Source organism: Corvus moneduloides, chromosome 10, assembly GCF_009650955.1.
Source record: "Corvus moneduloides isolate bCorMon1 chromosome 10, bCorMon1.pri, whole genome shotgun sequence".
Classification (NCBI taxonomy): Eukaryota; Metazoa; Chordata; class Aves; order Passeriformes; family Corvidae; genus Corvus; species Corvus moneduloides.
Window position 1 is genome coordinate 11,341,593 of NC_045485.1, and position 21,689 is coordinate 11,363,281.

Here is a 21,689-nt window from a genome sequence, read left to right on the forward strand (position 1 = left end):
GAGTGTTTTACTACCTAGGTATTAAGGGCTTAAGAAATTGTATTTTTCCTTCTACTGCATGTAACAGCTCTAAAGGGAGAGGAAAAAAAGGGAAGTCTGGAATGTATAGTAACTCAACACAAGCAGCAACGCAAGGCAAATAACCTGAGGATAAGCACTCCTCTGTTCAAGGGGAGACATTACAGGCAACATCTACATTCTCTATTTTGCGAGAAATGCAAGGTCCCATTTCTGTCTCATGCAAGGTAAAGATAAGCTCCAAGTAAGGATGCTTTCTGTTTAAAACAACCAAACAAAACCCCAACAACTCAGATGGGTATATGTTTTACGTGACATTCGTGTGGGAGAGAGAGGAGGAAAAGTTTCGTCTTTTAATGATTGCTTAGATCAAAGCACAGAACACAGCTCAGCTCTTGTGATACTTCAGAAGTTACATGTTTAGATCACCTAAAAGGACCACAACTGTCTGAAAAGCAAGGCTGGAGTTCTTGACATGCTACCACATTCACCCTAACCTGTATTTCTTCTATCATTTTAACAAAATGCTGCTTCCCTCTCCTTCTTCCCCCAGTCCCAAAGTTCTTACTACAAACTGTATTGCTCTTTAAGAATAAAGTCAATCCCTAACACTAACTGTAGAACTTTTGAATGTGAAATAAAATACTATGCAAATGACACATTGCTAGGACTGGTCTTTTATCCTAAGTGGTGTGTGTCAGAGCTTACACACTCATTCTAAAAAATTACTTCAAGTCATAATGACTCATAAGGCAAGGCAAGGCAAGAAATTACTCCCCACCCTCCCCCCCCAAGTAAGTTTGCCACTTCTAACCTGGAGGTTGAGTTGTTCAGTTGCAGTGCAAAGTCTCTGTAATACATTTAGTGCAGGATTGCTTCCGTCCATGTTTTCAGAACTAAAGTAATGTTCTACAAATTTATGGGCTTGCTCCTTAATCCAGCCCTTAATTTTTTCTCTGTAAAGAAGCACACAAAAGACATTTAGCCACACTTAGCATTTGCATACATCAAATATTACAAGTAAATATAGCCTGAGTATAATTTACTCCATGTTAAACAGCAGTCGCAGAAACCCCTTTGCTTTTATTCCAACATAGTCAAGCTCTTTTCTCTACAGATCAATTCTTGCATTGTTTTTCTCAGTTCTCCGATTTTTCCCCCACCATGCAACTTTAAACTATCCAGATGTTATTTTCTCTACCTTAATTTCTTCATTCTTTTTCCAGAATTATCTTAACTGTGGTTAACCTCCAACTTCTTTGTAGGTGCTACTTAATCACCTGATCATAGCTGACATCATGTTACAAGTATTGCAATTTTTTTGTGTGTACCTGTTATTGGAAATGGTATCCTTGGAAGCAGCCCTTGCAAGACCACTTACTCCTGCTGTTCGTGCTGGTTCGATATTATTACTATTGGATTGTGTGCTTAATCTTCCCCATGTCTTAGGATTTAAACTTGCCAAGAAAGATGATTTAGGAGACTGAGTAGTCGTAGGGCTTTTAGCTGGAAGAAGTAAAGAGAAAATTTAAGAGAATCAACAGGTTTATTACAGCTAGCTCTTTCTGCAGGTTATAAGCTTACTTTAAAAAGGAGTTGAAAGTATCATACTTTAAGAATTATTTACCTTGATTGTCTACTTTGTCATCATCTCTTGGAGGGGAATATTTTGGTCTCCTTGGCCCTCGTTTTGGCAGTCTTTTCTCTTAGAACATCACTCAGTCGTCTGTTAAAATAAATGTAACTTATTTCCACCCATGAAACATATTCATGCACACACCCATCCCTCAGTTTAAGATGCACCTGGCCAACTACTTCCTTGAGAATTGAAGAACAGGTTTCCATCCCATAATAAGGACATTCCTTGCTTTAGGAGCAGGGCCTCAACTCTATAATTGACAGGACAACTCAATCCAGAAAGAAGGGGTTTGCTGATTGTCATTGTTCTATTATGAGCAGCCAAATACAGCCAGAAGTGACACTGAACATAGGTTTCTCATAATTTCATACTTTGTATATCCATCTGTTTGTTCATTTATTTGAATACACTTAGAAAAGAAAAATTCCACTAATGGCTACTGAATAAACAAACACCAATCAATATTGGATCTTTAACATGCCTCCCTACAAAAGCCCAGAAAACATTTCAACAATTTGTGGCATTTCTACTCGTCAATCACCACACTTCACAAGTTCACATATTTCGATTCTTGTTTAAAATGACCAATATTTGACCTTTAAAATAAAAACAAACTAGTAATTTATTCCTACACCTGTATTTAATTCTACGAGTGTACAAAATTATTGCCTTCCAACAAAAATTAAGGATAATTTCTTTCTTCTCCAGTCTCCAGCAGAAAGGAATCATGTACCATAGCTCTGAAAGAATCACTGTCCTCAGCAGTTAGAATGAGACTACGAGCTGTTGCTCTTGGCATTCTCCCCCAAAACAGAAATTAATATCATTATGACATAACTATCAGGTCACTATTTCGTTGTTTTCTCTTTTAAAACATTTAATATAAAATGAATCAAAACTAGCCCATTGAAAAATTCAACACCACTCCAATTTAGTTCTTTAGAGGAAAATACCACAACAAAATGCAGATGATAATGTGGGCAGCCATGTCACTCTAGGCTTTTTTTGAAAAACAAGATAACAAAACCCCAAAAGAAAGGCACCAAAGCCAGAGCGAACAGATTACTTTTCAGAAGTGCACTTACCCCTGTGGGCTCAGATCCAAGGAATCCTCCCGGCTGTGCTGTAAGCTGGGAGAGCCCAAATCTGCCGCTGCATGCTGGCAGCAGTGGCATGTCCAGTACTTATTGTCGTAGTGGTACCAGCGTTCCTGATCCATTAGTGCATACTTTTGGTGGGCTTGTTAGCAAAGCCTCAGACTCTGCCAAGTTTTTCCACTTGGTGCATCACCCCTTTGAAAAAGAAGAAATCTTTGTTGGTGGGTTGGTCCTGGGTAGGGGGAGCGACAGGGGTGGTAGAGATGTAGTGGCAGCCACAAGGGTGTTAGAAAAGTGGAAACTGAGTGTTATTTGAACCTCTGCTTTGACTATTGGCAGTATTTTGCTCACCCCACCAATCAACACTAAGCTTTAAAAGCACTCCAATCTTTTCTTCAAAAACTTAACCTACATAGTTTAAAATAAAAAATTAGAGCAGTATGAACAGCAGTTGAAGAACCCAAGCACAAGGACTAACACAAGGACTTCCTGCCAAGATTAATCAGTTATTAATCCAGTAAGATTTCCCATGTAATTTCAGTGAGCCATCTTCAGCCTAATTCAGTTCACTAGTATCTAGTGAGCCTGTACAAACTTGTTTCGGATTCTAAAAACACAAGCTTGTCTCCTCCAGAGTCTGGGTCAGCTCCTCCCATGTAATATGAGGGCAGCTTTCACAGATTCACCTTTATTATTCAAGAACAATATTCAATTTTTACAACTTGGGGAGAGTGGAGAGAGGGGGTAAAGGACTCAGATTCTCCACAAACACATTTTTAAAATACTACAAAAAGAGGTGAAGAGGAAAAAAAAAAAAAACAAACCACAATTTACCTTCTCTTCTGAAGTAAACACTAAAAATGTCAGGTAACTTTTGCATTAAAATCTCTGCCATCTGCAGGGCTCCAACTACTATCTTAAGGTCTTGACTCGACAGCATGGAGGCAATATGACTAAAACAGATAATTTATTAGAATTAGCTTTGTCTTTTTTTTGGCTGAGTTTTCTTTTTAAATCAAGTCAGTTCATCTTGCATACACAGCACTGGAGACTGAAAACAAATTTTATAGTGCTTTATCAAAGCTACCAATAAAAGGACTGAAACAGTTCTATTCCCACCTATATCACTTTTACCAAGTTTTAACATGGCATAAAGGAGTCTCTTATAAACAACAGTGTTGTTTGTAGAACTTGGTACTGTCTTTGAAAAACAATTTAGTTTATTTTCCAGCTGCATCCTCAGATCCCCAACTTTATGTGTAACATGTAGGAGAGGTTTCAGGAACAAAACCTAGCAGTTGAATGCTATGAGTGTCTGTTATTGCTCACATTGTATTACCTCAAAAGTTATCTTGCCCTCAGAGAAGTTCATAGGCAAGTTTTAGAAATCAAAAACCAATAAAGAGTAATATTAGACACTCCTAGTACACACAGCCAGACGCCACCTAAGTTTCTAGTAGGAATGTCTAGCGCTGGCAACTACTGCAAAATCTATGATACAAAAAAAATCCCTGCAGAGCTGGCAGCCTCAGCTTTTGGAAAATGAACGAGACTTTAAAAGTATAATTTTCCCCTTAAAAAGATGATTCAAAAAAAGTAACCACAAATTTGAGCTGTAAGCTCAAATTAATTTCATTTGCAGCAGTTAATGAACCCACCTTGAAACAGCATGGTTTTTCAGCACATCCTTCAGAAGTTCAGCATCAGCAAAATAAATTATCCTAAGAATTGCTCTAAGGCACTTGTGTCTAACAGCAGGTCCAGCTGAAGAACTATATACTTCATAAAGAACACCAAACAATGTTTTGATAAAGGATTTTGCCAGTTCTGGGTCCTCTTTCATTAACTGTGCTCGAGCATCATCCTTCTTCAATTCCGAATGTCCACCTGTGAGAAAGTGCGCAACGCATCACTGTACAGATCTTTGCATCTCTGCTCCGATGATTACTTTTGTTAAAACTGATTTAATTCAGCTCTTGAATGGAAAAGATAAAATTCAAGAACCAGAAATCAAAGTGAGTAAGCAGGTACAAAACTTCCTCTTTTCAGGAGTTCAAACCTTTTTTCTTCAGTTTTCTTATGTATTTCTGTATAGTATTATGAAGCCCTCACAGAGTCTTCATTAAATAAAAGAGATGTATCAATAGAACTGTTTCAGAAATCCCAAGCCAGGAACACACCTAGCTCCCTCCCAATTCCATACATTTTCAGCTGCCAGGAGGAGTTTATATGTTAAAAAGCACACATGTCAACAGTACGAGTTTTGTTATGAAGCTTTCTTCATTCATGTACATCAGAATAGTCTGAAGTTCCAAAGAAGCCATAAGAAATGTATTAGTTAAGCAGTAAACTGCTGCACAACCCAGAATAAATCAGCCACAGCTAGAGAGCCCCGCTGTTTCCTGAGCTGTACTTACTAGTGTTTGTATTGGCTAAAGGGTTTGGTTTTCGCTGAATGGCACGGGCTGTTCCAGTATCCTCATTTATTTGCTGCATAGAGTTAAAATCAATAGTATAGACACGCCCAAGTGTAGACAGGCTTATCTCATCCTCACCAACCTGATGAGCTGCCTAAAACCAAGAAAGAGTTTAAAGTTAAGAAATCCCTAACAAACAGAAAGCTGTATGAAAGGTAAGAAGAGGGGTAACACAGTAGGAAAACAATGGCAGAAATACAGTAAGAACAGTGATTAAGTGATTTGGTGTGGCTGAACACCAAAATAATGCAATATTACAGGAGGACATTTGAGGAAACTTGTGTTTCTTACTCAGAAAGATCAAGAGTGGTATTTTCAAAGACAGAGAAAGCACTCAATTCCTTATACAACCGCACGCAGATTTGAAAAGCATCATCACACAAATGTGTGGAATTACTACCTCTATTATTCGACTATCAATCCTGTTATACGGATGCCAGAGACCCCTGTCATCTCGCCATTGCCATATTGCACCATCTGTATTTTGTGCATTTCCTTTCTTTAGCATAGTATCAACAGCAAAGATTCCCTCTTTTGGCAGGCAAGGCATCAGTTCACTGTAAAGGACATTAAAACAATATTTTACTAGAAGTATACGATCAAGTCCATCTAAGCTGAAAACTGTTTGCCTTATTTTAGTGAAGTTCAGGATTTTAACATACCAACCAGACCCAAAACCTAGGACTGCAAGACTTACCAGATAAGAGAAGTAAGTTCATAAAGTTCTTGAGGACTTCGTGGAACAAGGTCAATTTGTTCTTGACAACTCCCATTTGAGGCTCCACAAAGGAGGAAGTGAAGCGTTTCTGCAATATCTATAAAAATTATTATTCATGAGACTGCCTGTATCAGACATGGATTTCATTTTCTGTTGGACACTACACAGCAGAGATAGTTACTGCCCAAAGCAAACACAGTGTGACAGTAGGACAAAAGTGTTTCTTTGAACACTAAGAAATGTGTTTGTTCTCAGGTCTGGGGTTCGTGACTTTTTTGGGTTTGTGGTTTTTCCTTTAAGGGACAATTAGGGAAAAAATGCCACTCAATATACAAGACATAGAAGAAAACAGGGAAAGGTACAGGGCAGTTGAAGTGGTAAGTCAAAATTTATGAAATGGAGCAAAGAAAAACAAGTGACAACTAAGACAGTTATACAACAGTTACTTTTGTTAATGTTTTCCCCTAGAAGAAGTATTTAAAGCACATGGTTCCCCCACACGGTAAAAACTAAGAAAAGAATTATTCAACTCAGGCTGGAATAAGAACAGTTTGTGCAGCTAATACAGACTTAAAACTAGGTGAGCACTGCAGTGACAACAGCTAGAACTAGGAAAAGTGATAAAAACCCCTCTGGATAAAAGTTTTCAACATTTTAACTAACCTTTTTATCCCAAGGGAAACACAGTAAGAAAAATTAAAAGAACAGAATCTTTATATAATCAAGCGCACAGAGGTCCATAATGACTGTAGGTATTAACATGAACAGGCCCCCTAGAACATGGAAGAATAAGAACTTACTTTGCTTCATAAGCTGGACTGCAAGTGTGGGGCAGTTGGAGCACATCAGGGAGAACATGCGCACCACCATGATGAACATTCCTGAGCTCAGGATAGGAGGTGTCACAACCAAGAGCTGCTGGATATTTGTTAACAAGTCCTTGGAAGCAACCTGCTGCAGCAAGTTCTTCAGGAGGAAAACAACAAAATAGAAAACATTAGTCTTTGAAAGGTGAGCCCTCATGAGAAATGGGGTGGGGGAAGAAGGAAACAGAAATGCAACCCGATCCACACTCTTACCTCTTCATGCTGGAAGTTGTCCACTAGCCGTGCAAAACAGAGACAAGTGCTTTCAACAGACTTTTTGTCCTGTTATAAAAAAGTTAAGTTTTGTTTGAATTGAAAATTTTTAACTTGCACTAGATCATCCTGTTATTTTGAGGCATTCATCAAATTTCTCCGAAAGAGCCAGTCTAATCACATTTTACACAACATTACAGCTCTGACTTTTAAATTCACTGACAGTCTAAACTGACTTCCTGATACAGCTGTGCTTCCTACATATTCCCTGGGAAACACCCCCCACTTGCAACACAAATACCTTTAAGGACCTTTAGAGATGAATAAATTAATCCTTAATATTCTTTTTGGATTCTGCAAGGAGGAAACAATATGGAAAAGAGCTAGAAAGCCAAAGTAACAGGAGATACAGATAATAAGCAGGAATGAAGCCTACTGTTCTACAAACTACATGAAGCCTGATTTTGGTATTATGCAGCACAGCCACCACAGCAAATCTAAAGACACAAGTAAAGACTGCTCTGAAAATAGCTCTAGTTAAAAGTTCAATGAAATGCTCAAAAAAGTTCAGCTGAACATAATAAAACACTAACTGTAGGGTGGCAGAGCACAGGAAGAGGTTAGCCTGAGAGATTAAGTCTCCATCCTTGGAGATACTTAAAAAGGGACAAAAACAAAAAAAACCCCAAACAACGACAACAAAAAAAACCAAAACAAAACACCAACCAAAAACCCCCACAAAAAACCAATTACCACCAAAAAAAAAATTAGCTGGACATGCTCCTGGGCAATCTGCTCTAGCTGACCTTGCAGGGGAGCTAGGACTAGGTAACAGAGCTCTCTTCCAACCTCAACTATTCTGTTAAGAGCTAACTCAAGATTCTTTTCCAGAAAATTTCCACTTCAAAATTTCTGAAATCTTACTTTGGTGGTTGTAGCTTCTCTTCAGAGAGCAGGAATCAGTACTTGTCCCTACTACTGGTGAGAATGGTGCTTCCTGTTTCTAGAGTACAATCTAAAGCTGTCATTTGACAGAAGCTGCCTCAAAGATTCAAGGAGTCTTTCAGCAAGATGACGTAGGCAAAATTAAGAATAGCATAAGAATACACAAAACCATTACCTGGAAGCCTCCATGTAGTTGCATTTGTTAACAAACAAAATACTTCTCCTTTTTCATATTTTTAACAGGGATCTGCCAACCAAGCAGATCACCAAAATCTCTTTTGGTGCATCAGTCATTGTAAGTGCTCGTTTATGAACACAGCAATATTGCAGGATATGTAGCCCTTAGGAGCCCCTTCATTTCCGATCACTTCAAACTATTGTACAAAAGCAGGAACTTTTTTTAAAATGCCATAAACGCTCCCAAAAAGTTAAATCAAAAAAAAACCCACAAAAATTGAAACTAAAGGTGTTCTGAGTTTAAAGTGGGAGAGAACCTTGCAATCCATTTCTTAAGAAAAAAATAAAAACAGTAATGCTACTGGACTCCCTTCTTACTGATGTCCTTGTTCTTAACAAGGACTACAAAACCATTACTCATGCTTTAACTTAAAGTACCTTATTTGTCTTCTTTTATAAAATGTCATGTTTACAGAAACACGAAAGGTCCATATGTACATTGGGATATCACAACTTGACAGTATTGAAACCTAAACTCAATTATCCCCTTGCAAAGGCAAATAATACACAACAAAGAACCAGGTATCTGGGGACATCTTTAAACTGCTTTCAGATCAAAATCAAAACATTCCATTTTTTAACAGCTTCTTACCTGATGGGTTAACCTTTGTGTTAGCAGTGGCAAAGAGTCTGCCACAAAGTGAAACTCATCAGGCGTTATACTCTGGCAGCAGTTGGCAGCGATAGCTAGTGCATTCCTTTGTGCATTTATACTGAAGAATTCCAGATACAGCAAACAGTCTGCCAACCCACCCTATAATAAAACAAGCATTTTCACTCTCAGTACTGCTAAAGTCACAAAGTTGTTTTATTTCATCTTCACAGAAGATCACCAAGATGTAGAGCTGGTAGAGGCAAAAATGCCTTGTTTTGTTTTTACTTACTGCCTGCAGAATGGCTTTACTGTGCCTGCGTGACAACATCTCCAGGGCTGTAAGCGCCTGCTCTGCCACATCAATGCACTGGATAACTTGCAGCTACAAGAAAACAAAAAAGCTCGTAGATCAATTTCTAAACCAATTTGCAAAAATAATCATCTTGATTAACACTGGGACATATAGCCTCTACTATGACACTATGCTAATGAAGCCAGCTCTGACCAAGCCTGCCTGTTTAAGGTTACCTCAGCCACAGAGCTACTCCAAGAGGCAACAGGTCATGTAATTACACATTTTGTATGTTTGCAACACCAATCCAACAAAAAATTCTCAGTGAATCAGAGAGCACTCTTCAGTAAGGGTGGGAGCAAAGATAAGCCTGGCTTTAGAAGCTTCTCATGCATTTTATATTATCTTGTAAGCCATGAAAAGAAGCCACCATCTTAATGGCATTTTCTGAAGTTAAAACAAAAGATAAGACCCCCTCATACTATTTTATCACTGTTTTGATTTCATTTTACCTTTTCCAAGAAGACAGGAATTGCATCTACCACTACAGCAGATGATCTGGGAAGTGCTTCCATCATGTATGTTAAGGCCCGACATGCATGATTCATCTATTAAATACATAGATATTTGATTTTAAGTTCAGATGACATTTTTATATTTCAAAAGCTTCTTAAATACTACAAACTACTTACAATGTCAAAGTTGTGCTCCATCTGCAGGAGTGTTATCTGTTTAAAAAAAAAAGTGTTGTTTGTTTAGAAAAATGTATCTAGGTATCATCACAAAAAGGGTACAGATCACTACTATAGCTTTTGACTCAGGATTTTAGATGTTGGTAGGAATTCCAAAGGAACCACTGCCTATTCTTGAGCTATTCAAAAATTAATAGAACTATCAAAATTTAGCAAAACATCCTCTCAAAACCAAATAATAAGACAGATACACATTCACACACTTAGAAGTAAGACAATACAAATAGAGACGACTTAATTTAAGCAAGATATTGAGTGAAACATTATACCCTCCAATAGAAATCTGAGATTAAATCTTTACCAAAGCTGGTACAACACTCTTGACTGGAAATCCTCCTAACGTTTCTTCATTTCCCATAACCAACAGCTGGCACATCTCAATCACTGCCTGTAGTTGCTGACTTTCATCAGTGGCTTGGAGACCTTGTAAAAGCTGTTGAGCTTTAGAACCTAGATATCCAGAAAAAAATTTAGGAAAGAAGGTATTAGAAAGTGTTCAAGAGAACTGTTATGCTATACTTTTGCCAGAGTGGAAGACCAGAGATAGTTTGTTTTCCTCTGTATTTGTAGTTTCATTTCCTTTCCCTGTCATAAAAAGGGGGAATAGGGAAGGGACACAAAATCTCACTCTTGGCTGCCTTTCCAGTGCAGACTGGTCAGCACAGGGAGTCCGCCACACTGCTCACCACAGCCATCTTGCCAACCTACAGCAGGTGCCAGAACCCAAACCATCCCGCCTTTGTGCGGCAAAGGACTTCGCAACACCCCCCAGATAATACAGCACATGGAGCACCCATGAGAACCCATCCTCTTCTTGGCATGCAGTGTAACAGGCTGCCTCTGGCTCCCCTGGGAAGCCAGACTTGGACTAGACGGTACACATCTCATCCAGCTGCATAGTGCAGACCTGGTGCAACAAGTCTAAGGACCCACATTCTCACTGACACAACATCTGAATGAAATTCATTCTGTCTGAAACCTAAGACACTTTTGAAACTAAAACCGACATAACTTAGAACTGATATCTACTAATTGTTTTAAAGCTATCTTAAGCATTTGTTTAAAGCTAGCAAAAAACCCAAGGGGGTTGGAGAGGTCTTTCGTTAAGCAGCCCATCATGCAAAAGAAAAAGATAAGGAAGGGGTGAAAAGGCAAGAACCCTCCCTTCCCCACCTAGAAGGGAACATCAGATGCCCCAAAAAAGAAAAGCAAAGAAATACAGCTAAGGCAAATTTCTCTTTCTTATAGGAAGACAAGCAAATTAAAACTGTTGACCAGTGGTCTAGCACTACCACGACATACAAGTCTCCAACACGTAAAATATTAAACTATGAAGCTAATACAAATATTAGATTTACTATTGGTTGAATTCTACTAGTCTGGAAGTGGAAAGAATTAAGTCAAATTAGACAAACTTTGCTTACTAGCTCCACTTCCAATTGTCCTGTGGAAGAGCTGCGACATCCGAGGACCAAGAGGGCCAAACAGGTGAGGAGGAAGACCCCTAGCCTCTAATAGAGCTAAAAGCAAACAGAGGATAACAGCCATTGTCAAAGTTTCTACGTATATTTTTAAAAGTTAAATTTTGTGATGTTATCATTTAAGACTACTAGAATTTTGGTACTTTAAGAGTTAGGATTAGATGACTGCAGCTACCTCGATATCGAAAAAACACCAAAAAGATGACCTTTAAGGAACAAGTAACTAATATTTTTTTATATCAGAGCGTTAAAGTCCTTTACGATGTCACCCGCCGAGTTTCCACGGTTGTGTATTTCACAAAAGTAATCTCATCTATTAAACTGTTATAAGCCTAGAGCCACAACAGCAAATACATCAGGCTGTAATTTTAAATCTAAACTCAAACTACATAGGATAGGTTAAGCTTATCTTCATGTTTTCAGGACCTGCAAGCACTACTAATCTGACAAAAAAATAACACTGAAAACAGGTTTACAGCTTTATTTGCTGATCAGGGAAGAACTCTTGCTAAGTATTAGCAGGTTTCTTTCTTGATTGATTTTCAACACTTTACAGTACTGTTACTTAAGCTAAACTAAGTGGGTGATTTTGATTTTTATTGTAGCAACCATGACTACTGCTGATCAATAAAATAATCATTAATAGTGAAAACCAATTTAGCCCAGTATTTCTGATGCATACCTATACTTACTGAGAACTAAAAGCAAGTGAACTGATACTGACAGCACTCATTTCCACATTAAATAGCTAGATTAACAAAAACCTGTCATTTGCAAGGGAGATCATGATCTCAGGACTCCCTGCAATGTAGTAGCAAAATCATTAGACCAGTTGCAGGACATGCAAACTGAGTTTATACCTGTCATACTCTCTGGTTTTGAGAGACCAGACTCCTTTAGCCCAAGCACAAAAGCAAGCATTTTAAGAACATTCAGATTTTTTTTGGTCAAAGCTTACAGCAACATGGGTATCAATGACAAGCACAAAAAAAAATTGTTATCCAGAAGCAGGCAGAGTACAGTAGGCCTAACCTGGCCTCTAAACTTAAAACATGCTTGCAAAGAGTATTTTTATATTTGAGCTTACACACTTAGTAAGACTGAGTTCTCATTTCTCTCCCCCCCACCTCCTCCTAGAAAATCAATAGTAGTGTATTACACACCATTTAAATGAATAAGGACACTATCCCACCCCCTTCCAGACATCTTGCATCTTTTGTGAATTAAGGCTTGAAAAACCCTACTTCAGAACTACTGTAAGCAAAAATACATTCACATACAGTGAAACAAAATACAGCCTTCCCACTGAATGTCATATAGAATTTGTGTAGGTATGGTTATTTATAGGCTGCTAACAACGAAAAAGGTAAATTAGTAACAACTTTTATACCTTGTAGTCTTCCCATCTCAGAATCATCTGACTCACTCTCTCCAGAAGTTGTCATACCTACAGCTCCAGCAACAGAACTAGAAGCTAAAGAAACGGTAAGAGATTAATACAGTTACAGTGTCTTTAAAGCCACAAAATTCACACCAAAGAAAGTCTTTGCTATCAGAAGTACACTCTGCATTTAACACTGCCACCAGCGAACTCCTGTACAACTTTCATTTTTAAACAGACCAGTCTAGAGGTCTAGTACTTCCCAAAAGCTGAAGAGAATGGCTTTATCAACACAAGATAATGAAGAAAAAAATACAGCTAGATCCATAAAACAGTTTCAGACAGATTTACCTGTATCCTTAATAAATGTATGCTTTTCTTAATTGAGTATCATGCTGTACTTAGTTTCCATTACTTTTTGTACTGATGTAGCCAGCTCTAGGCATAGAATGTTTAATATTTTCTAACATTCACCATAATTACCAAACAGCTCCTTTGTACTCACTAATTAGGACCAGATGATAAAATTATCATCTAATAGGACTGTGCAAGTAACAATATTCAACTTGGTCACAAACTTCTCCGGTACAGACATGCTTGCAATTTCAACAGAAAATCTGTAGAATATTTATGAGTAGTTTCAACAGAGCTTTCACAGGTAAATGCATGCCTTCTGTATTCTGAACAGTTTCATATCTTTTCAGCTGGTGATAATTTATGTAGCATCAGCTGAAGTTACTTTTCTTAAAAGTAGTACAAGCTCAGAAACTAACATCTAGATTACTGGATATAGTTTGGATACTACAAAAAAGTGTACCTGAACCATGTACCAAATAGCCAAAAAATCATAATCAAATGTAAGGGTCCCTTGCACTCAAAAACCTTCCAGCATTATTCACCAACTTAAATAATTTATCTTCAGAACTTAATCTATTTAATTGTTTTTAAATGCAAAGAAGTTTATACCAGCATCTATGCTAAAATTTCTTCAGTTGGAATTTCTTCTTACCTGCAGCTCCCTGGGGAGGCTCATCTGTTCGTGCAGCTGAAGAGTTGACTCCATCCTGGTTGTTGTCAGGATCAGCCATCTTCTCCTGTCGGCGAGCTTCAGCTGCTCCTCTTTTGCCCAGGCCAGAGCCTCGCCGACTAAAGGTTCAAAACACCAAAGTTTCAGACATTATGAACTAAGGTAAGAGGTTTATTAATGTAAGCCTACTAAAAACTACATAATGTTTATGTACATCACTACCACAACATTTCACAAACAAGCAATTCATGTAAGAATCAATCTTCACAAAATTATCCAACCCTTCTGTACACTCCCTGTCCGGCACCATAGCAGTGATTTGTTTACACTGAGGCATTACAGACAGATCCTTACATTACACCTTTCAAGACCAGGCAGTCTACTAAAATATAGCAGTAAAAATGAGCAAGCTTAAAGTGACCGTTAGTTATAAATCATATACACATTTGAGAAGGCCAGTGATAGAGTAACCATCTTTAAAGAAGTTCTGAACTACTGAAAGCAAAAAAAGGACTCTGATAGTCAACTTCGTTTTCAGCGGCAGAAAAAGTTTGAGGGGGTGAGCTTATTTAGATTTGCTGTTCTAAAACACTACTGCCATCATCACTACAAATACATATACCTACAAAGTAAACAGTCAAATTCAAATGCACACTTGACAACAGAATCAAGACGTCAGAAGTGGTTTTTTTAATGGTGTGGAAGAGGGACAAGACGATGTGCTGGAACTACTAAACAGTCTAGGCACAATAACAAAAATAAACCTTGTTAAGGTCTCCTATGTCTAGTTCCAGAATATATGCAACTACAGAAGTTTATTGCATCACAGGACACAAACTCTCCCCTCCCACTTAATCTACCAGCTGTTTAAAATTACTAATTCAGGACTACTTCTCCTCTGCACCAGGAAGTACATTAAGTACTTAGATGCAGTTCAGATGAAACTGCTGACAAGCTGAGTCAGCTTAACAGTGCACCCTATTAAAACAGACTCCTGTGTGGTACCATGAAGTCTTATTTTTCAAAACAATCATCTATTTTACTATTCATAATGGACAGTAGTTCAGCACTACCGTCAACACAGAGAGTAGTGCTGAACTACTTAACACAAAGGAAGTAGTTCAGCACTACTGTCTGTCTTCTTACAACACCTCCCTAAGGACAGGATTACTTAAGTTTGTGATACTGGCTTTGGCTGTTTCTCTTCCTTCACCTCCACAGCTGAGGGACTTACTGGATGTCTAATGGCAACAAATTCTATGTGCTGTTCATGATACTGGTGGTACAGAGTAATCCAGCAGGCCTGAAAAGCTACAGCTATTTTTACAATAGCCAAGAGATGGACAAGGCCAATTTTCATGCATGAAAACGATATGAATACCAACTCACTGTAGTAATCAAGTTCCATTTCCTTAAGTTTTACCTGGTGCTAGCACAGGAGCCCGTGGTCTTTTGCCGTGTGCTCCGCCGTAAACTGGGGAGCTCAGCAGGTGGTGATTCACTGCGCTTCTTTGTAGATTTTCTTAGACCTATGCAATATGTAAAGAATTGAGAGTAAATCAGTCTTTAAATACACAGCAGTTCTACAAAGAAATTAAACTTTTGTGTACAGGAAACCTCCATGATGAAGAACAGCTTCTACATAAGAAGCACAATAAGCCCACATCAATTTTAGTCAGCTTACACTGAGCTGCTATACCAGTAAAAGAAAGGTTCAGGCACTTACTTTTATTCATTGAGTTAAGTAATACTAAACTCCAAGTTTTTATGTAGGCACCTTTTGCTAAACTATATACTACAGCTATAGATCATCTTTCTCATGTTAAACGGGTATCACGTTATGGAATACAAGGTATTATTTCCAAGTTCGAACACTTAAAAGAAGATGCTTTAGCCTTGAAAAAAAGAAACTATATTTCGAGAGGGAAGGCAGTGGTAGTTGCAATCTCAAATTTTAGTCAGTTTTATTCACACTAATATGGCTTAAAAGTAACTGTCTTAAATCAGAACCATACTCCCCCTCCAGGAGTCAAGCACTGTCAGTGCTGAGATCTATCACATATGTATTATTTGTGTTCCTATTTCAACGACACCACTTCAGCCCCTCTTACTGTCATACGGCCATCCTCTATGTAAATAAGCAAGCACATCCTCAGGGCTTTGGAAAAGGAGTTCCGATGCTTAATTTACAAGTATATGCACTGTTGAAAACTGACCCAATTGATAACAATTTGCTCTAGGTGACAAAGCCACTATTCTGGTTAACACCCCACCAAAGAACCAGGTTAATCTTACACACACAAAAACCCCATGCAATACAACATTCTCAGATGATTCTCAGCAAGCTTACTATCAGGTTGAAATAGCCAATGGCAGCTTCCAAAGTAGAAAACTGATAATTTAGGGTGAAAATTAAGAATTTTTATCAGGCCCAGTTTGACATTGCAGCGATCTCACAATACCTCCACAATAAATAAATATAATAGAAGACAACATCATAACACTGAATTCAGATGTATTACTAGAACAGATGTAAACAATTTTGAAAAGAAAAGTAAGATCACTGCTCCCTCTTCTGGCAACAAAACAGAAATAAAACATACTTAAGCATGCAATGCATTTGAGTTCAGAAGTTATCAAATTAGCTCCTATTTCCTTAATCCTAAAACATTCCAGAAATGCAGAATTGTGGTACTGAGGGATGAAATGATAACTATGCAGATTCTGACTGGATATTTAACAGAAAAGGAAAAGTGATCTAAACAGCTACTACTGATCTGGCTAACAGTGTGTCCTTTCAAACACCACAGCATATCTGACCCAGAAACACAATGCTGTGTGCAGTTACATTCCATGCAGATGAAGGTTAACCTGATATTCATGTATTTACCACACACATGGCTTAGCAACTCAATAAATTTAGCAATCTCTAGGGAAAGAACAGTGTTCTGTATTTAAAACCCACCAAGCACTGAACTGAAGCAGGCCAGTCACCTGAGTTTCCAGATGGTCTATACATATAGAGCATACATTACTTTTTCAAATATTCAAAAAGTAGTGGTATTTTTACTACGTATGCTTTGAAACCAAAACTGTAAGTTGAAATTACCACAACACAATGACTCCAACCCTACTCACAGATAGTATATGTAAGACTTGGAGGTGGGGGGGGGGGGGGCCAAGTGTGACAGGAGAAATCATAAGGTAGAGATACAAGACAAAACTCATTTGAAATGGTTGCAGAAGGATCCCATGCCATAGATACACTTCTCAAGTACTTGGAAGTACAAGGATACATGAAAATTTCCCTCAGAGCTGGTTGTATTTTACACTAGAAAATGCATGCTTCAACTGGCACTAGGTATAGCACCGTATTACTCCACAGGTTTGCCCCACTGAGTTCAGAGAAATACTTTCTCATATATAACACATGGAAAACTAGGTTACTCGGTACCTGTAACACTATGGTGAAATTCTAAGTGAAATGTACTTTTGCTTCACATTAGAAGAATAAATGAATCATCTTCATACAGTAGAGTTCACTGGAGAAAAAAAGGCATATTTTCATCCTTTATGTCAGCTTACCATTTACTACTTCAAATCTGTGGGTAGTCATTTTCAAGTAGCCAGACCTAAATTAGGTAACTTCATATTAGCTTATTAATGGGCTATCGATGAGACACCACACATCCACTGTAAGTGAAGATTGCCTTAGCTTGTATCAAAACAGGATTTCTGCTAAAGGGAAGAGTTGCACAAAGCAGCAGAGCTAGCTTAACAGCTGTTGTTTAACAGTATGGCACATCCATGTCTTATTTTCCCCAAATCAATCTCAAGATGTACAAAGTACACATCTGACACACACTTTCTTGTTTTAGAATTCTGCCAGCCTGGTGAGTTGAGCTTGCTTAAGGGTCGGATGAGCACAGACACCATCAAGCAGTAGGGCAAAGATGCAATAAAATGGGTTGTCCTTTTCCATAAGTGGCATTAAATTAGCTGAGCCATCTTTTTAAACTGAATTACCTCAGAGGGTTGTAGAGAATGTACAGTTACCCAGTTACTGCTTGGTGAGTGAGCTGCAGAATACATCACATCCCTGAGTATCCAGAAGAGCTGAGCACATTTTCTCCTGCTGCTCAGGAACATTCTACTTGTCAGATCTTTCTACATGTTTCTTTTCCCAAGTCTTTACTTTTCTGTCTCTGAGCATCTACGCAGGGTAAAATTGAGCTTCCACCTCCATCTATTAATTTTATAGCTAAAAGAGAAAGCAAAGAAAATCTTCTCACAGCATGTTCCCTTCCTGCTGTTCAATGCTACTCTGCCCTTAAGAAGCTTTCTTAAACAATCAACTTCAAGTCAACCTTACCATCTGCATCTTTTGCAAATCCTTTGAGTCTTCCCAATACCGTAACTTCAGGATGGCTAAGTTCTTCACATTGAGCCTTCTTCCTTGCACTCACATTGTCATTAAAATTTGGGATGGCCAGCACAGCCTCCAAATTGAAGGGTAGTCCTGTGTCTTTAGCAGTTGCAGGAGGCTAAAAGTGGCAAGCATTCACCAGTAAATAGAGCACAACCAGTGTTCAGGAAAATGAGATTAAAGATGCCCTGCGTATGCCTGATGGAGGAAAGCACCAGTCATACTGCCACAGACAGACAACAAGGGCTTTCAGAGGAATTAGTTTGATGTTCATCTCCAGAAGTTGTTTATTCAGCACTGTTTCTGTAATATACACAGCAATTGTCACAGACTCACAGAAAAGGCTGGGGTTGGAAGGGACCTTCAGATATCATCTAGCCCAACCTCCCTGCTAGAGCAGGTTCACTGGTCATGTCCAGGCAGGTTTTGAGTATCTCCAGAAAAGGAGACTCCGTAGTCTCTCTGGGCAGCCTGTTCTACTGCTCTGTCACCCTCAAAGAGGTTTTTCTTCATATTTAGATGGAACTTCCTGTATTCAGTTTGTGTCCTCTGCTGCTGGGCACAACTGAAAAAAGACTCTGGCCCCATATCTCTTGACAACCACCCTTGAAGTATTTGTATGCATTGGTAAGCCATGTTTTCTCCAGGCTAAACTGGCACAGATCTCTCAGCCTTTCCTCATAAGAGATGCTTCAGTCCCCTCATTACCTTCATAGCCCTTCACTGGACTTTTTCCAGTAGCTCCTTGTCTTCCTTAAACTGGAAGACCAGAACTGGACACAGCACTCCACATGAGGCCTCTTCAAGGCAGAGGAGCAGGATCAACTCCATTGATCTGTTAGCATCGCTCTTCCTAATGCACCCCAGCATTTTGTTGGCCTTCTTAGCCACAAGGGCTCACTGCTGGCTCATGCACCACCTGTTCTCCACCAGGGCCTCCAAGTCCTCCTCCACAGGTCAGCCCCTAAGCTACACTGGTGTGTGAAATTACTCCTCTCCAGGTGCAGGACCCTGGACTTGCCTTTGAACTTCATTAGGTTCCTCTCCACCCAACTCTTCAGCTTCTCCAGGTTTAACTTAATGGCAGCACAGCCTCTGGTGTATTAGCCACACCTCTCACTTTTGTATCATCAGACTTGCTGAGGGTGCACTCTGCCCCCTCCTGTAGGTCATTGATGAACCAGTAGAACAGCACTGGACCCAGTACTGACTGCTGGAGAACACTGCCTGCTACAGGCCTCCAACTGGACATTGCATTGCTGATCACAACTCTCTGAACTTTGCAATTCAGTCAGTTCTCAAACCAATTCCTTGTCATTTACCTCACCCACATTTCATGGGCTATCAGGATGCTACAGGAGACAGAATCAAAAGCCTTGCTGAAATCAAGGTAGACAACATCCACTGCTTTCCCCTCATCTACTCAGCCAGCCATTCCATCACAGCAGACTATCAGTCTGGTCAAGCATTATTTCCCCTTGGTGAATCCATGTTGACTACTACTGACAACCTTCTTTTGTTTCACATGCTTAGAGATGACATGCAGGATGAGCTCTTCCATCTTTCCAGGGATGGAAGTGAGGCTGACCAGCCTACAGTACCCTGGGTCCTCCTCTTTGCCCTTTCTGAAGGGACACTGGCTTTCCTCAGGCATCTCTGCTGTTCTCCATGACCTTACAAAGGTGATGGAGAGTGGCTTAGCAGCAACATCTGCCAGCTCCCTCAACACTCATAGGTGCATCCCATCAGGGCCCACGGATCTGTGGGTGTCAAGTTTACCTAAATGATCTCTAATCCAAACCCCTCAAAGAAAATCAGGTTTAAGCAACTCATATTCAGCACCTGCAAAGACTTCAGAAGTAAGCTTCAGAATTAAAGCAGAAGTACAGGCTTTCTTATGGCAGACATATATTGCTTATGCCCTGACATCATCCTAGTTTGCATGCCAAGCACTCATGTTTATGAGTCAGAAGGAAAATACATTCAAACAGGCTAAACCTGAAATAGCACAGCCTAACAAATCAAAATAAAAAAATCTAACAACTTCACATTTAAGTGTGTTTACTCATCAGCATTTTTTTAAAGAATATTTTGTTGTGCAAAAGTTTTGAATGCAGCTGTACTGCAATCACTTATTAAGTCTGAATGTACTATCCAAGTCAAAACAAACTTAGTCAAACTTTCACAGTTCATAACCTAGAAAGCCCTTCATCTGCAGTTCAGAAAGGCAATCAGGAGTGATTTACTTGTTAGGACTGGAATTTTAGACTTCAGATTGGCTCCTGTGCAAGGCTGCTCTTCAACTAATTGAGATAGAGTGAAAAGGGCTGCAGCAGGGGAAGGCAAGACAGCCTCCTGTCATTCTAATATTCCACCATTACCCTCTCTCAGTACCAACCCAGACATCCCCAGCTCTTACAGAAGCCCCACACAGCCGGTCACAACCATTAAACCAAGTATCTCCAAGCTAGCCATCTTACTGCCTCAATCCCAAGTCCACAGCTCCAAGGCTCTAACTACCATCACCCAAGCTAGCACTGTTACTCACAATCCCAAATAAACTAATTCAGAGCTATTTTCTGACTCTCTTCTCTCTCACCTTTGTCAAAACCCTCAAAGCCAGGAGTTATATATCATTTACACTCTGTGTTTAGGTTCATGTGGCTTTTCAGTGCCTACACCAATAACCTCCCTAGCCCCTCAGTCTCCAAGTATTAGGTAGAGATGTCTCAGGCAGGGACAGCTATCCCAAGTAATCTCGCTCTCAGCACTGTCCCAGCCACTCTTGCCAGCTTCTTCCTACTTAAGGGCCACAAGACAATACACAAAGGACAGCAAAGATTTCCCTAATAATGGAAACATAATTAAGGTTGATTTTATAGTGTTATGTAATCAGTAACATGACCCGATTTGCAACATTTAAGAAGCCCCTACAACAGATACAGCTTGAAAAGGACGTGAAAATAGTCAAATCACAACAGCAAATGAGAAGCGTGCTTTCTTCCTCTCTTCCCCCTTTCTCCCCGTGAAGAAATATTCAACTACTCAAATAGATGTGAAAAACTTTAGTCTAGCCTATTTTATTATTCCAACATATTCTTTAGTTGTTATTCAGTGATGTCACTGCTCTGTTACAGAGACTTCTGTGTAGAGCTTAACGCACAAAGTCACCTGGGCTGGATTTAACACCTATTACCTATCCAGGAGGACTGGACAAGAAACCTCAGGGTAGTCTCCTCATTCTTCTCAAGCATGTGAAAAACTTCTACAAAGATGGCAGCCATGCTTCTCATTCTTCACTTCAATAGAGTAAGGCAGAGCAGCTGCTCTTATTTTTCATTCAAAGATCACAACCTCTAACAATGCTGCTTCTACTCCTTGAATTGCATCATCTCCACAAGAGAACAGCATTGCATTTATATAGACGTGACCAATCAGATGCGGCTTTGAGAACCTCGTGCAGTGGAAGGTGGCCCTGCCTGTGGCAGGGGGTTTGGAATGAGATGATCTTTAAGATCCCTTTCA

The 21,689-nt window shown here is 39.3% G+C and overlaps 1 protein-coding gene across 1 annotated transcript in view; it reads right to left on the reverse strand.

Annotated features, from left to right (window-relative positions):
- The window catches only part of TRIP12 (thyroid hormone receptor interactor 12), a 462,556-nt gene that overhangs the window by 400,716 nt on the left and 40,151 nt on the right, over positions 1-21,689 (reverse strand). Inside the window, 24 exon segments of the mRNA XM_032118933.1 lie at positions 833-974; positions 1,350-1,524; positions 1,646-1,722; positions 1,724-1,744; positions 2,743-2,818; positions 2,821-2,859; positions 2,862-2,931; positions 2,933-2,949; positions 3,589-3,707; positions 4,413-4,641; positions 5,172-5,325; positions 5,632-5,788; positions 5,929-6,046; positions 6,750-6,915; positions 7,029-7,097; positions 8,803-8,964; positions 9,095-9,187; positions 9,610-9,705; positions 9,790-9,825; positions 10,151-10,299; positions 11,274-11,369; positions 12,721-12,804; positions 13,721-13,857; positions 15,162-15,267. Coding sequence (XP_031974824.1) covers positions 833-974; positions 1,350-1,524; positions 1,646-1,722; positions 1,724-1,744; positions 2,743-2,818; positions 2,821-2,859; positions 2,862-2,931; positions 2,933-2,949; positions 3,589-3,707; positions 4,413-4,641; positions 5,172-5,325; positions 5,632-5,788; positions 5,929-6,046; positions 6,750-6,915; positions 7,029-7,097; positions 8,803-8,964; positions 9,095-9,187; positions 9,610-9,705; positions 9,790-9,825; positions 10,151-10,299; positions 11,274-11,369; positions 12,721-12,804; positions 13,721-13,857; positions 15,162-15,267 — 2,588 coding nt within the window.